The sequence below is a fragment of the Hermetia illucens genome, chromosome 2 (assembly GCF_905115235.1).
Source record: "Hermetia illucens chromosome 2, iHerIll2.2.curated.20191125, whole genome shotgun sequence".
Lineage (NCBI taxonomy): Eukaryota > Metazoa > Arthropoda > Insecta > Diptera > Stratiomyidae > Hermetia > Hermetia illucens.
In genome coordinates, this window is record NC_051850.1 from 136,046,020 (window position 1) to 136,063,062 (window position 17,043).

The 17,043-nt window shown below is 43.6% G+C and overlaps 1 protein-coding gene across 1 annotated transcript in view; it reads left to right on the forward strand.

Annotated features, from left to right (window-relative positions):
• LOC119648567 (trypsin alpha-3-like) overlaps positions 1 to 11,176 on the forward strand; it is a 28,239-nt gene extending 17,063 nt beyond the window's left edge. The window contains exons 6-7 of the mRNA XM_038050336.1: positions 10,836 to 10,981; positions 11,049 to 11,176. Coding sequence (XP_037906264.1) covers positions 10,836 to 10,981; positions 11,049 to 11,151 — 249 coding nt within the window. The 3' untranslated portion in view covers positions 11,152 to 11,176. The remainder of the gene's footprint in view (positions 1 to 10,835; positions 10,982 to 11,048) is intronic.
• Positions 11,177 to 17,043: the final 5,867 nt, after the last annotated feature.

Consider the following 17,043-nt stretch of genomic DNA (forward strand, 5'->3'; position numbering starts at 1 on the left):
TGAACGTGGATGGCGGGCTTAAGAGTTTCCTCATCGGCTTCTCTCGGATATCTACTTGTGACAATAGCGTTGGCTGTACTGGTTTGCTACTACACTAGGAAGGTTTCAATAGGAATATGGATCGAAAGGATATTGATCCCTCAAGGGATTTTGAATCCTCTGGCGACTATGAGCAATCAAGTCGCGAACGAGGTGCGAGTTTTTGAAGCCACAAAATTCACGCGTATGACAGCACGCTCCTTACTTCAATTGAAAGCCTGCAATAAGTACCTATGGCGTAATCGGCTAGGAAGGAAAATATGAAAACTCTTGTGATGGAAGACATAGGAAAACCGACTATGACCAGCTCGACCAGAAAACCGTCGAGAAAGGCTCAGCAGGAGAAAACTTGCGCCACTGAATATTGACTGTCAAAATTCAGGGAAAGCGGTTAAAAGAGAACTCGGGCTGGGAACGTAAGTAGCCTAATACCGGTGTATGAAAACGAACGCGCAAGCAGCGGCCTTGGATCTGACAACAGTCTTAAGATTTTCCACTAAAAATGACAAAATATCATGCTACAATAGAGAGTCAGCACAGATTTTGGATCTGGAGCGAATCTCTGATTTTCGCGATGAGTTCCTCTATTTGAAGTGCACGGATAAAGCTAGTGTAAAGCAAGGTCAATCTTAGCTAGCAAGTTAACCATCACTTACGCCGAACTGAGCAGGACAGAGCATGTCGGATACTGGATACCCTGCTCTTAAAGGAAAGCAGGGGACATTATCCGCATGCTTGGTAAACAACGGACCATTGATCTTGAATGCTGCAGAATAAATGCAGAAATGTGTATGGTTTCAGCTCTAGGCTCTAACACCAGCCTAGAGGCACTGAAGATAGTCCCCATATGACACTCCAGCTTTCCTGACAAAATTGAAATTCAGTCATATTTCGGAACTATGAAGCGTCATGTTTACTTGGAAAGTAAAGAACGACGATGGTCTTTGACTCATATAAAGCAGAGCAAACTGCAAGGTCTTCAGTGCATCTCTCCATAATAGATTTGTTTATGGGGAATAGGGCATACGTTGGCAGGTCCCCTTTTAGGAGGCTCGCTCTGGCGAAGTGATTACCGGCTAAAAACTTCACCTACAATTATAGGTTCCGTCGCTAATAATATGGTTTTTATTTTGCAAATGGCAGTATTTCAGGAAAAACTTATCCCCTTCTTCAGTGTAAGATTGCCGTTCTGTCTGTTAGGGTTTAATAATACAACGAAAGTCTTCCCTGCTTAGCGTAAGAGACGACCAAAAAGGAAACAAATTTGTGAGCCAGCTACCTGCAAATTACAAAACTTTACTGCTGCAACGCTTCGGATAGGCGACCTCAAGGCTACCACCTTTGGCTATCGAAAACGGACTATGATTGTTTTCTGGAATGTACGCGCGTTCCTTGACAAGGGTATCAAGAGTCCTCAGATGCCAAGTAGTAGAAGATACGAATCCGATGACGGGTTGTTTCTGAAAACTACGGTCAGGTTAGGCAGGAGAAGCTTTAAAAAGGTGATATTGTGATCTTGGTAGATAACCTGAATACCACGGTAATGGCAACCAGGCGGCATCTAATGGTCGCTTTTGTGTTGCGTCCGCAACTTCTGGAAACTTTGGAGAACTAAGATCCGCCAAGCTAACATTGATTCCTTATATAGTCTAGTTGGCACTCGCCAACAAGTGAAATATTTTGCTGATCGAACGGACGCAGATATCCTAAATAACCTGCTACAGAATATTGGCGTGCATTGGCCCGAAATTAAAAATGTAAATGTATGTAAATTAACCACTGACCCATCGGGACTACATCCGCCATCAATACATGAAGTAAAATCGCTGGGCTTGACAGTCTCCCTGCAGAGATGTTTATATATATATATATAGATTTGCCACTTCCACTCGTACGGAAATCCTGGAAATTCGAATCCTTCCCCAGAGACCGTTAAGATTCCGCTAAGGGACATCCGTCTTGGGTGCAACAAGTGGATGGGCATTGGTGTGTTTTATTCAATCGTAATGACAATACCTAAAATAATGGTAGAGCGTCGGAGGCGTGTACAACTAAAAGCGTAGTTTTTACGGACAGTGGCACCGAACTGGATGTTGTTTTAGCAGCACTGTTTTGTGTTAATGTTCTTTCTGGCTTGATATGTGGGAGTAGCATGGAATATGATTTCGAACGGAAAACTTCGTCGAACATAAACGATAGCACGTTGGTATGCCCCATTGAGGGCTAATAGCGGTATGACCGGATACCATAAGGGTATTTCGTGAAGGGACGAGATTTCGCGGATGAGAACGTGGGCGGAGTCTTTGATGGGTAAGTGTGAGGAAAACTTCATGCGGCACCAACCGTGACATGCACTTCAAGGCTGACAAGAATCCTTAAAAATTGTGAATCCGCCAAGCTGAACTCTCTTATAAAATCTCATGGTATTTTCATAAACTTCAGAGTCTAGTAGAACTGGTGACAACTGAGAGAGATGGAGTTACGGTTTCTGAAAATCTTTCAACATGAAGGTATTGCAAGAAAAGCTGAAACACTGCAGGAGCAGCATTACCAGTGCAAAAGCAGCAAAGATACTATCGCCCAATCATCTCCAAGCACCTGGTATGGGTGGCATAGATACAGCTATGCTGTAGTATGTTATTGAGTACCTAGAGAAATTTCAAGGAAAGATTTTCCTGCTTAATCTTGCTCTGGGCTACGTGCCTGCGTTTTGTGTGAAGGTTAGTCTTCTTACCAAAGCCCGGCAAAGGATGACTATTCAAACCCAGAGAACTTCAGATAAATTAGCTTAACATCAATCTCATTAAAATATTTGGAGTTAATGGTTGAGCATCCCATCTGGGAGAACAGGATAAAGGCGTAACATGGTTACCCTCATGCAAAGTTCTCTGAGTTTGCTCTTCATTACTTGGTCGTCTCAAGGATAAAGGACACAGCTCTAAAAGGCGAATATGCGATGGGAGTGTTCGTGGACATGCATATTATGGGCATTTTAAAAAACGTTGTGGTTTTGATGATACTTTACTTAAGTGGATCTATGCTATGCTGACGCGAAAATTGCTGTGGACTGCAGTGGAGTTTTCCCCTCAAAATAGTTGTCTGCCCTACATCCTGCAATTCACTTGGCCTATGTAAGGAAACTCAGATTCCTGCCATTGATGTGAAGATATTTTGCGCAATTTTTGCTTCACACTTAGTAATCCTTTCCAGACGAAGAGTAAGCTATTGTTTACAGACATCCGCAACTTAATCTTTTCATTATATGCAAAGTCAAGGATCTTTTACCGAAACTAATGATTCAGTTAAGAATTTTCATGAACCGACTTCATCATCATCATCAACGGCGCAACAACCGGTATCCGGTCTAGGCCTGCCTTAATAAGGAACTCCAGACATCCCGGTTTTGCGCCGAGGTCCACCAATTCGATATCCCTAAAAGCTGTCTGGCGTCCTGGCCCACGCCATCGCTCCATCTTAGGCAGGGTCTGCCTCGTCTTCTTTTCCTACCATAGATATTGCCCTTATAGACTTTCCGGGTGGGATCATCTTCATCCATACGGATTAAGTGACCCGCCCACCGTAACCTATTGAGCCGGATTTTATCCACAACCGGACGGTCATGGTATCGCTCATAGACTTCGTCATTGTGTAGGCTACGTAATCGTCCATCCTCATGTAGGGGGCCAAAAATTCTTCGGAGGATTCTTCTCTCGAACGCGGCCAAGAGTTCGCAATTTTTCTTGCTAAGAACCCAAGTTTCCGAGGAATACATGAGGACTGGCAAGATCATAGTCTTGTACAGTAAGAGCTTTGACCCTATGGTGAGACGTTTCGAGCGGAACAGTCTTTGTAAGCTGAAGTAGGCTCTGTTGGCTGACAACAACCGTGCGCGGATTTCATCATCGTAGTTGTTATCGGTTGTGATTTTCGACCCTAGATAGGAGAAATTGTCAACGGTCTCAAAGTTGTATTCCCCTATCCTTATTCTTGTTCGTGCTTGTGTTTGACCAGTGCGGTTTGATGTTGTTGGTTGATTCGTCTTCGGTGCTGACGTTGCCACCATGTATTTTGTCTTGCCTTCATTGATGTGCAGCCCAAGATCTCGCGCCGCCTGCTCGATCTGGATGAAGGCAGTTTGAACGTCTCGGGTGGTTCTTCCCATGATGTCGATATCGTCAGCATAGGCCAGTAGCTGGGTGGACTTGAAGAGGATCGTACCTCTTGCATTCACCTCAGCATCACGGATCACCTTCTCGAGGGCCAGGTTAAAGAGGACGCATGATAGCGCATCCCCTTGTCGTAGACCGTTGTTGATGTCAAATGGTCTTGAGAGTGATCCTGCTGCTTTTATCTGGCCTCGCACATTGGTCAGGGTCAGCCTAGTCAGTCTTATTAATTTCGTCGGGATACCGAATTCCCTCATGGCCGTGTACAGTTTTACCCTGGCTATGCTATCATAGGCGGCTTTAAAGTCGATGAACAGATGGTGCAACTGTTGTCCATATTCCAACAGTTTTTCCATCGCCTGCCGCAGAGAGAAAATCTGATCTGTTGCTGATTTGCCTGGAGTGAAGCCTCTTTGGTATAGGCCAATGATGTTCTGGGCGTATGGGGCTATCCGGCCTAGCAAGATAGTGGAGAATATCTTATAGATAGTACTCAGCAACGTGATACCTCTATAATTGCTGCACTGTGTGATATCTCCCTTTTTATGTATGAGACAGATTATGCCTCGCTGCCAATCGTCAGGCATTGATTCGCTGTCCCATACCTTGAGCACAAGTTGATGAACCACTTGGTGTAACTGGTCGCCTCCATATTTAACCAATTCGGCTGTAATTCCATCGGCTCCTGGCGACTTATGATTTTTTAGCCGATGAATTGCACGGACTGTTTCTCCTAAACTTGGTGGTGGCAGTATTTGTCCGTCGTCTTCAGTTGGCGGGACCTCCAACTCGCCGATGTTCTGGTTGTTCAGTAGCTCATCAAAGTACTCAACCCATCGCTCTAATATGCCCGTTCTGTCGGAAATCAGATTTCCCTCTTTGTCTCGGCAGGATGAGCATCGAGGTGTATAAGGCTTCATCCTGCTGACTTGTTGGTAAAACTTCCGCGCCTGGTGCGGTTGCTCCCTGTACTTTTCTAGTTCACAGACTTGTTGGTTCTCCCAGGCCTCCTTTTTCCGTCTGTGAAGTCGCTTCTCCGCTCGACGGAGTTCGTGATAAGTCTCTGCGCGTGCCCGCGTTCTTTGAGAATGCAACATTACTCGGTATGCGGCATTCTTACGTTCCGTTGCTAGCTTACATTCATCGTCAAACCAGCCGTTCCGACTCCTTTTGCGGCTGGGGCCAAGTATATTTGTGGCCGTATCCATGATAACGTTCTTCAGGTGGTTGTGAAGATCATTAGTTGATGCTTCATCTCCAGGTCCTCTATTTACTGCGGTTATTGCGGCATCCATTTCCCTCTTATAGGTGTCGCGGAGGGTTGTGTTGTGGATGGCTTCAGTGTTCACTCTCACCTGATTGTCAGAGGGGATTCTAGGTGGTATTGTTATTCGAGCTCGGAGCACCATGCCAACAAGATAGTGATCCGAGTCTATATTGGCCCCCCTATATGTTCTGACATTCATCAAGGCTGAGAGGTGGCGGCGTTCGATCAACACGTGGTCAATTTGGTTGAAAGTGGTCCCGTCTGGAGAGGCCCACGTATGTTTGTGGACCGCTTTCCGCGCAAACCAGGTACTTCCAACAACCATTTCGTGTGATCCTGCTAATTGAATAGTCCGCAGTCCGTTATCATTTGTTTTTTCGTGTAAGCTATGGGAGCCAACGTATCGCCTGAATACGGGCTCCTTCCCTACTTGGCTGTTAAAATCCCCAAGTATGATTTTGATATCATATCTGGGACAGGCTTCGAGGGTTTTTTCTACTGCCTCGTAGAAGGTATCCTTCTCCGACTCTGCAGTCTCCTCTGTAGGGGCGTGAACGTTTATGAGGCTTATATTTCTAAACTTGCCTCGCAAGCGCAGAGTGCATAGCCGTTCGCTTATACTTTCAAAGCCGATAACAGCAGGTTTCATTTTTTGGCTGACTAAGAAACCTACTCCGAGCACATGGTTTACTGGATGGCCGCTATAATATATGGTGTAGTGACTCTTCTCCAGGAAACCGGTCCCTGTCCATCGCATCTCTTGCAACGCTGTTACATCAGCCCTATATTGGGACAGGGTATCGGCTAGCTGCTTATCAGCTTCATCTCTGTACAGGGAGCGCACGTTCCATGAGAAAATGCGCAAATCGTTGTTCCTTTGTCGTTGCCGGGTCCGTCGTTTTAATATCCATCCTATCCGAGGCTCCTGTTGTGGCTTCGTAACGGTTGTTTTCCGTGTAGGGTTGTCAGCCCTACTCAACCCCCAACCTGGAGGACCAGTTGGTACAATTTGTCCCGTTTTTAGGCGCGGGAGACTCGCCTTCATCCTTCTCCGTCTGCAGCTTTTCGTCAAGAAAGAGCTCCCAGCGGTCACCACGTGGAGGTGGAGATAGGGTTTGGTAGCAGAGCTGTTGGTGTTGGTTCAGCAGGCATTTCCCAGGTTTTATGCTCCATCGTGGGTACCAATCCACGTTTCGCCCCGGGACCTATACTACCCTTTGAACCGACTTATCAAACAGAAAATGAACAGGCATATTGCTGCTTTTGTGGATGTCGTTATGTAGTCTGGTCCTCACTCTGACTGATCCTCGGTGGGCAAGAATGACGAAAGGAACCACGGAGCTTGACGTCACTAAAACAATTGCGAACAAAAAGAAAGTGAATAATTAGGGCAAAGCAACTGGGAAGACCTGACCACCAGTCTCCCTTGGAGCCAGGAAAACAGTCGTTATTGAATGGCCTTTGACAATTTGGAAAAGTCTGGTGTAATGAATTGGACGAAATTCTCACTAAGATTAGTACTGGGCAAATTAAAACCAGGATTGTGGCAGGATAACAACCACAAATAGTGTAGGTTCTATCTTCGCTTACGTTGGGACAGAACGAAAATCTGCGAATGCTCAGACATTTTCCTGCCAGTTGGAAGAGCTGTTAGCTCGCTCATGTCACCAGTTTAAATACCTTCCTCTTTTTCATTCACCTTTGTGCCATAACCGCGGGCGGCTCGTCATGATCGGTTTCGTCATTCTATTTTATCAAAGGCCTGATATGGATGTGGTCGCGATGCCTTCAAATCACCATCCAGCGTATCAGGCCACCGTTATTTCAGCAAGCTTTCTGGTCGCTTATCGAAAACGCCCCCTCTCGCAATTTCTCTACAATCGGTGCGTCCCCATATCGATCACAGATATCCTCATTTCGGATGCGATCAAGGCGTATCAAGCCAATAGTCCAACACAAAATCTTCTTCTCCATTACCGCAAGGCGCCGTTCATTGTCCTCTATAGTCGGTCAACACTCAGGCGACAGGATGGACGACATTGCGGTAAATTTTAGATTTGAGATATTCGTTGATACGTCGATCACAAAGAACACCAGTTGTGGAACGCGACTTCATCCAGGTCGCGTTAATGCGTAAAGCAATTTTATAACGCAGTTCTCCATTGGCTGATAGCATTGACCCGAAATATTCATATCGCTCAGTTCTAGGCAGGTCACTTCCGTTGACACCAACAGTACCTATTCCATGGATATCGGTATCAAAAACTCAGTTTCATCTAGAATCAATCAGAGATCGTGTTGTATGAGCTGATCATTCTACTTTTGGGCAACTTGCTCCAAATCATTTTTGCCATTAGACGGTCGGGAAACATCATCTGCATAAAGCAGTGTGTAGTACGATGGACGTTGGATGTTGGGTGTGTCCATAACAAGAATGAAGAGGAGTGGTGAGAGGGCGATAATGAACATCGACCCATGCCAGATGAGGTCATGCGCATACAGTCAAACGCTTTCTCCAGATCCAGAAATGCAATGTAAAGAGGACCATGTTTCACACGATGTTTCTCCATGAATAACCGCACAGCGTGTAGTGCGTCAGCGGTTCCACAATTATTGACAAACCCGGCTTGATTCACTGTTATTTGAACGATTTCGAGAATACGGTTGCCAAGAATCACTACAACTTTAAGACCGTCAATAATTTGTCCTATCTACGGTCGAAAATCACAACCGATAACAGCTACGATGAGGAAATCTGTACACGGTTCAGCTTACAAAACTTTTTCGCTCGAAACGTCTCACCATAGAGTCAAAGCTCTTACTATACAAGGTTATGAGCTTGCTAGTCCTTATGTATTCGTCGAGATATGCGTTCTTAGCAAGAAAAATTGCGAACTCTTGGCCGTGTTCGAGAGAAGAACTCTTTGAAGTATTTTTGACCCCCTACATGAGGATGGACAATTTCGTAATCTATATAACGACGAAATCTATGAGAGATGCCATGACCGTCAGGCTATGGATAAAATCCGGCTGAATAGGTTATTTTGCCCGGGACACCTAATCCGTATGAATGAGGATGATCCAGTCGGAACAGTCTTTAAGGGCAATATCTATGGTGGAAAAAGAAGACGAAGCAGACCCTGCCTAAGATGGAACGAGGCGTAGCCCAGAATATCAGACAGCTTTTAGGGATATCAAATTTGTGGACCTCGGCGCAAAAACCGGGGTGTCTGAAGTGCCTTACTAAGGCAGGCCTAGACCGGATACTGGTTGTTACACCGTTGATGATGATGATGGTTGTCAAGAATGCGTTAAAAAATCTTGATGGTATTGACCGCAACGGGATTGAACAATAATTTCAAGACTGTGTTCAACTACTTTTCTTTTTCAATATTGGAACTGTGGAACTTTGTTGCCAGTCAGATGGTGTTCTACATTCCTGAATAACCTGATTAAAGAATTCACTGAGCACAGTGTTGGGTCCCAGCTCTTCGCTTTCCAGAGTTCAGATGTGATGTCGTCAAATCCTGTTGCTTTCCCCAATTTCATTCGTTTCGCTCGTCACCCTCATTGCGCGCTCTAAACGCCTTTCTCCCTTGGCACCTATTACCATCTACCTCTTCACATGACCATTAAGATCGCCTGTGACGATGATATAGTAATCAGCGTTACAAGTTTTTGCATCGAGAAGCTGCATCAGGTCGACCTGTGGTGCATACGAGCTGAAAAAGTGAATAGTGCGATCAGCCGATACAATGGTGAGGTTCATCAGCCGGTCATCAAGTCATTCGACTTCTTTAATGGCTTTACGGAAACTCTCTTAGATAGCGATGCCATATCAATGCGCTTTTTCCATAGGGCCCTTGCGTCAAGAACCCTTGCCCATTTCTCGACAATAATTTTGTTTTTAACGACATTGGATGCATTTGCTTGGTCGGCCTGCCGCAGGACCTGTCATAAGAGAGATCAAGTAGGATTTAGCATAGTGGAATAAATCCAACTATACTTTATTTATCTCTTTCCGTGTTCTCATCACTTAATTTTTGTTTTACTGAAGATAATACCAAGGATGTTCCCTCAAACCCTTCTCCTTTACTTGGACTTTGGGCCAGTATGCTATGTAAATAACATGGCGGATTTAATTCGCCAGTTTAGATATGCGGAGATCTATCTAATTTTTACCCACTCGAACCACGCCTACTCTCTCCTGCTCCGTGGAACCACACCCACCAGTCACACAAATGTTGATATAGTACTTTGGCCTCATTCGGAGTTCCGTCTCAATCGTGGGAATAGCTCCTTCGTCGTCTTGTAAAAGTTTGCAACTCACAAGCCAACAATTTTCTATGTTAAGGACTCTCTACTGCTTCTACACAAATAGGCATTGCATGCAACAATATGGAGGATCACTTTAGGTAACGGTAACTTTCTTGGTTCTCTCCATTCCTGCCTTTTTATATATGTCATATATATATATATATATATAAGTTTAAGATGTTGAAGAAGTCAAACATCCTCCTAGTTTGATTTCCTTGTAAGCAGGGCGTCTTTCTTGTGTGCGTTAGTTCCGAGTCCCGTAACCTTAACTGTCCCTTGGCAATTTAGGCGGATTCATTGGCTCTCATCTACATCCAGTGCGTGTTTTTCGGGAAACAGACCCATTACGTCGTCCACGTACCGTATTCCAACACGGTTGCCGTTCTGATGAGTTTCAGGCCCAGCGCGCCACAGCGACGCTAGCAATAGATCCACAGCAACGCTAGCAATAGATCTTGAACATTCTAGCGGTCATTTTGTAGTTCGTAATAATATAGTTCCCTAGCAGTCTCTTATGACTGCTTTTCTGAGCAGGCGTATTGTCCTATGTAACGACGTTTGCTCACCTTTATTGAATGTAGCCACGTGGGATATGAAATGAAAGATCTTGGTAAGTGTTGTATGGTGAAAGTGAAAGTCGTTGGTTATCAACAAAAACAAAAAGGGATTGAAAAATCTGAAAAAAAATTACGATGTTGACAATATGTGATATATACGCGTCAAAATATCCTTTCGTGATTGTAATATCTGTCTAAAAACTTTTGCAATATCTTTCCAAATAATAAATTTATATATATATTAATCAATTTTGGACATTGACGACCTCAGGTTCATCCAGGAAGTATCAAAAAATGCACTTTTGCAAGCCACCAACTAGCACCCCATTTTGAAAAGTTTGCTAGATATCGTATTATTATTAACAAAATCGTAGAAGGTCGAATTTGTCCCTTTCCTTTAAATTTGTTGCATCCTTTATTTTCTTTATTGTTTATTTTTACAAGATGTACACTCACTTTGTTAGCAGTCATAATTCTATTTCAACATAGGGTGATTCTGGAGGTCCTTTGATTTGTGACGGAGTAGTCGCGGGAATTGTTTCCACCGGAATAGGGTGTGCTAGGAAAGGATACTATGGTATTTACGCAGATGTAGCCGCAGAGAAGTGCTGGATCGATACAAACATAAGGGCATGGTACGAATATATGATAGTATAATCGCTTTCACCTTCCAATGAGAAATTTCAATAACATACTTTGTAGGGAAGAAGCTAGTGTCGATGGAAGCAAACCGCTGGCGATGGCTTTGGATATTTACCAGGGACTTAGTTTTCCGGTTTATATTATTTATTTTAACTTTAATTAAATTAAATAAGCATAAATTTCCCATTCAATTTTGGCAATTTTCCTTGTTCACAAGCTACACGATATAAAAGAGATTACTTAAAAAAGAATGAAACACCAACGAGGCTGTAAATATTGCTGAATCGAGTACACAGCGTCGGTACTTTTGTGTCCCGATAAATCTTAATGAATTTCGACTGGAATCTCTAAAGACGGCTTGAAAGTTTCCGGAAAATGGAGTTGTGAAAGCGAATATTTTGCCGATCCATATCTCTTCGAAGTGCTTATGTATTGGGCGGTATTTTGGGAATTTGTCAATATTTACTACTTAACAGTTGATGGAGGAGTAATATTGGAATTGCATTTTTCCTCTCGAATAGTCTTAATGGTGACGCTTTCAATCGGTTTCTTAATACATCGATGGGGCACTGGTCAAGGACAAAGTTTGCCATAAACTCAGTTGGGTTTCAAATGACCGACAGCGTATGAGCAATCAGAGTCACTACTTTGCGATCAGCAATAGATTTAGAAGCAGTCCTCTAGATGTGCAATGGGATCAGCATCATGATAGTCCCTTGTTCCCGTTTGCGTGTTGTATCCGCCACTTCTCGAAGGGTTGGCTAGCTGCGAGGCCCTGTGATATGATTCAACTGCAGTTCGATACTTATCTTGCTGATTGTACGCCAGATAGAGTGAATAACCCGTCCTTTCCTCGGGTGTTACCAAAGTCATGTCTGTCATGTCTCAAAAAAGCATCACAAAATCAGACTCATAACGAACAGAAGGGAATGAAGCCTCTATTGATCGCTGGGAGTGACGGGGGATATAGGTCGAAACCCCGAAAAATCAATGTACCGTGCGCCGCGACAAAAGGTAATTCCTTATTAGCTGCTGCAGAATGTAATGATTTCAAAAGTGTAGAATTCATCCTGGAAGAACTTGCATGTGGTCGCAAATCTTTCGATAATCCTGTGAGAGACATTATCGGTCGACTTCTCATTCACGATGATAACCAGCAAAGAAGGTGAAAGAAACCGTTCATCATGGTTCTTCATTCTATGACATTCGGAGAAGGTCCACCTCTAGTGGTTGAAATGGCTAGTCACCGTAGCACGCGGACACGGACTGTTTTCCTAAAGAGAATAGAAATCTTTTCGGCCACCAATGCATTAAAAGTGAGTAAAGCCGGTGGCTCGACGGGCTCCAGGCATAACTACTGAGCCCAGTTTCTGGAAAGCTACTTCATCCGCTTACGGAAATCTTGGGAATCCGAGAGTCTAGGGAGAGGAGATAATCGTTAAGATTCCAAAAAAGGAATCAATTTTGAGTGCGATGATTGGAGCAATATATGTGTGCTCCCTTCTATCGCGATGATAATAGCCAAAATTAGCCTGCAATGTGTTTCCGCTCCGGATTCTCCTGAATTAACCACATCAACAGCCTACGGATCATTTTGGAAAAGTGTGCGGAATTCAAATATCCGCTCCACCTGATTTTCATTGATCTTGAAAAGTCTTTGGGCAGCAGGAACGAGAAGGGTATCTGGAATGCTCTACGCAGGAGAAACATTTTGGAAAAACTAGCAGCTATTATTAGAACGGTATATCAGGGTTCAAAATTCCTCGTGCTACATCCAGGTAACATCTCAGAGGAAATTGAAGTGCAAAGCGGAGTCCATCAAGGTTGGACCTTGGCACGGATATTATTTCTTCTTGTCAACGGTGGCGTTCTTCATGCCATCCTGCCCGAAGAGTGTAGCGGGCTTCAATGGACTATAAAATCATTCTTAAAGTACTTCAACTATGGTGATGACATCTTTTTAGCCTGGACTCATGAAGTTTGGCGAACGGAGAGAGGGGCCATTTCCTTTGTCTGACATATCATCGCGTTCTTAATTTGTTTATTAATCGCTAGAATATCGAAGGCGTTGACCAATTTGTACATCTTGGAAGCGCCGTCTTCGCTGAAGGTGGATTTGAAAAGAGTAAATGTCAACAAACTGATGCTTCTCCGGAACCTAAGGGGGGCTAAACTCGAAAAGAGAAGAAGAGAGGGTGTGGACGCCACAGAACGTGTTAAGACAAGAACAAAAAAATCTAACCAAATTCCTAAACAACGATGCTATTTACAATGTTTACAGGTGAAGCCCTGAAAGAAGCCGGGGAAGTAGGATTGAAAACAAAGTGATACCTAGAGAAAAATGCGGCCCGAATTGATTATCACCATCATCTCCAAAAAACCGTGATATTCTCAAGAAGTCTCAATCCGATATGAAACGGACTTTGGAGAAAACGTCGTACGTTCCCAAAAAGAAGACTGAATTGTGGAGCTGGGGAAGTCTCGGCGCAACACAGCTGAAAAATTCCTCCGCAAGATTGAGCAGTCTTCCGGGACAAAAATCAGAAGATTTTGACACAATTTAAAAACAGTGATGATGTTACAATGAAGGAGAATATCCGGAAGGCCTCAGAAAACCAATTCCGGCCTCTCAGTTTGCAAGAGTACATTGCAAGCACGCAGCCTGTAACTATCAGTTTACCGGCTCAGGCAACCCTCAAACTGCTGACAATTGGTAAAATAAAAGTAGGCTGGGTTCCTCCTCAGGTTACAGATAGCTGCAAATAGCACAATGCGAGGGTATGCTAAATATGCTAATTTTGGATACAAGAAGCCGGAACCCAACGACCGTAGCGGACAATTTTAACACCTGGCTATTGGGGCAACCGAGCTACTAATACATGAGTTGGTTGTCCACTTGAGGTTTCTGTGGAACTAGATTTAGTGCTTGCAAACACCGAAAATGTATCCACTTTTCGAGGTACAGCCTCGGACTCAATAGTCAATTTGACATATATGACTTGCACATAAACAAGGGGAATAGTCCAGTTTTTCGGTGAAACCTACTAGTATTGCCACCATCAGCCGTAGCGGAAATGGGCCGTCCGGCGATATGCTTTCCCGCGGATGGGGAGCAGGATATCAGAGCTGATCCGTGAAAACTTTTAAACCATATGCTTTATAAAGATATTTTTGGGAGACCATGATCCCTATGGTGCGCTTTCAAATGAAGTAGCACAAACCTGGAGACATAGAACAGAAGCATGTGATGCTGCCTAACCGTGACGAGATCCCACATTCGATTTCGCCGATGATCTAACTCTGGTTGTATTCATAAAACAACCTCAAAGTGAAGTGTGCCTTAGTAAAACCAACAGTGCCATCAAATCATGTCTACAAATATTTCGCCTTGACCCTTCGGAACAAAATGCGGAGTCAGTTTTGATTACCAACCGTAGCAAAAGAAATGCAATAAGTATTCGTGCTAGTGACCAAATCATCAGGTGATGATTGCCGCGAAGATCGCTTTCAATGAGAAAGCAGCAAGCACCAGATAGACTATTATGCGTGGCACCACCGGTCTCCGATAAAGGACTACTGCATGAGAACAATTACCTGAGTGCAAACATAACTTACAGCTTACTGGCACTATGGGTGCGCAGCACTCTGAGGATGATCTTAGGCGAGGTAATGTGAGTTATTGTGAAAATTATCCCAATGGAAGGTGAGATGACAGGTGAAATATGCTGTCTGAACGGCAAAAGAAAATGAATCTAATTGAGAAGGATACGGAATACCGAAGAGCAGCAAGGTAGGAATCAACAGAATAGTGGTATGACTCGTTGAGGGGTCGCTGATTCTCCGCATTGAGGAATGGATTCAACGATAACATACTGAGATTGTTCTGATCTAATTTATGTTTGTGCATGATGCTCATACGTTGGATGATTCTCCTCTGTGCTCTGACTGTCCATACATACCTGAGCACCCGGAGTATACCATGCTCTACTGTCCGCGCTTTTGCTCAAAGGGAAGTGCTTGGAATATTCTAAAAGTCACCCTAAGCTAGTAAAACATCGTTAGGGAAATGCTGAAGTTGGAGACAAACTCATAGCTGGAGAAGTCCCCAATCAAAAGGATTCTGTCGCGACCTGGGAAAGCGGAGCGCACAAGAGCGATTGTGGTGAGTAAAAAATTTAGTCGCTTAAAGCGCAGTTTTTCTTGACGGATGATGCTTTTCAGCGACTCCGCGGGGAAGGAGAAAGAAGAAAACGGGGTCAGTTTTAGTGGATGAGAACCCCACATACTACCGTAACCTGGCGCAGCAATGTCTTTCAAAGATTTCCTTCTTCAGCCACAAAAAGCGGGTTTGTTTTACACAAAGGCTACGCTCTCAGGAATTCAGGAATCAAACACTCGTCTCAAAAGGGTAAGTATCATGTACTATGTTAGCTTCGTGTGCAGGTAAAATCAAGGGGGGTTGAAACGCTTCATCGCTTAATGTTGTCATGGTGAATGAGCCGTTCACAGAGCTAAGCTGATTTGGTTGCTACGTCATAAAATTTCTTATCCTTTCGGGAGACTTATCACTTGCCAAGGGGGAGAAGATCCAGGAAAATCAAGTATGCTCTCACATTCATGTTAATAAAAAGTGCCTAGCCAAAATACTTTGATTCAAAGGGACAAACAATAACATTAACCTCGTGGATTGCATAAAGGATTTGCTGGAAGAAATGTCGATAAGGAAGAATGGTCTGCCGAGGACACGAACCCTAGCTGCTGAAACTAACATTATTGGACTGACAGTAGAGGCTTTAGAACCGACAACTTAACAGTCTTCCATAAAAGAAATTTTTCGAATCGCAGTTGGATGCTCTTCAATATGAATTCGAAATAACGGCGGTGTGTACTAATGTGAATAGCAATCTCAAGCAATTGAGTAGAGCTACGTGCTGCGATCAGAGGGAAGTGGTAAATTATTAACATATTTTGGTCAATGAAACATCTTCGTATTAAGTTTTTACAATGTGCGAACGCTCCTTAATGACTGTATCGAGACTCACCAGAACGTTCGCTCTGCAAAGAGAAGTATCTATCTCCATATTGCTGTTTGGAATGAATGCTTTGCTGGTAATAGGCATCAACGATGAATTCCGATGGTGATCTAAATGTTAAAGTGTGCTCTCATAACATTCTACTCGGACATGTGATGGAGAAACACGGTCTTTGGGACCATGCTGACAATGCTAAGGAACTTCTGATTTTCTGCAACCGTTAATGGCATATTGACCAAGCGTAAAGCCTGCCATGAGGTTGGTGGAGTCCCAAATATCATACCAGTGCATCCAATTATGTCGCACACATCGCGATCAACAATCGACTGAGTCGTTATTTTCGATTAGTCATCGTACCATGTTCCATCAATGGCTAGAAAGCCGCCAGCATTGGCGAAGGCATTCCGTGCAGAATCGGTAGTTTTCGGAGAGCTAATATTTCCACTTTTCTATAAATCCTGGGACTAAAAATTTTTCTTAATGAAAGGGATGATCACCAAGAGGTATTTGCGTCCTTTTTGCTTTCACAAAATTTATAAAAAATAAAATAATCCTGGAACGCATCAAGGAGCCTTTAGAAAGCTTTGCGAACCAATCAGGAACCATCCTGAGATAGTGAATCCACCTGAATAGAAGTCTACAAAGGAATCCGGTAGGAGTACATTCTGTCACCGATACTATTCCTTCGTCAATAACGTCCTCCATGTTGCCTTGTTCGGAGGACGGGATGGTTACAATTAGCCATGATATCGTTCCTCGCCTTAACTACCCTGATGACATCTGCTTACTCTTTCACCGAATTATTGATTTTGGCCAAACTATTCTAGATTTGTGGAAGGGCAAACAGAGTCGAACTGAAAGTAGATATCAATAAAACCATTGAAGGCGTTGATCAGTTGATCTGTCGTGTCTCTCTCCATCTTATCAGTAAGGTGCTGATTACTGACTGTATATAATTCATGATCAGTGTCATTTAGTGAATTCATCCAATATTGTATATAGTAAGCCGCAATTTAGTTTAG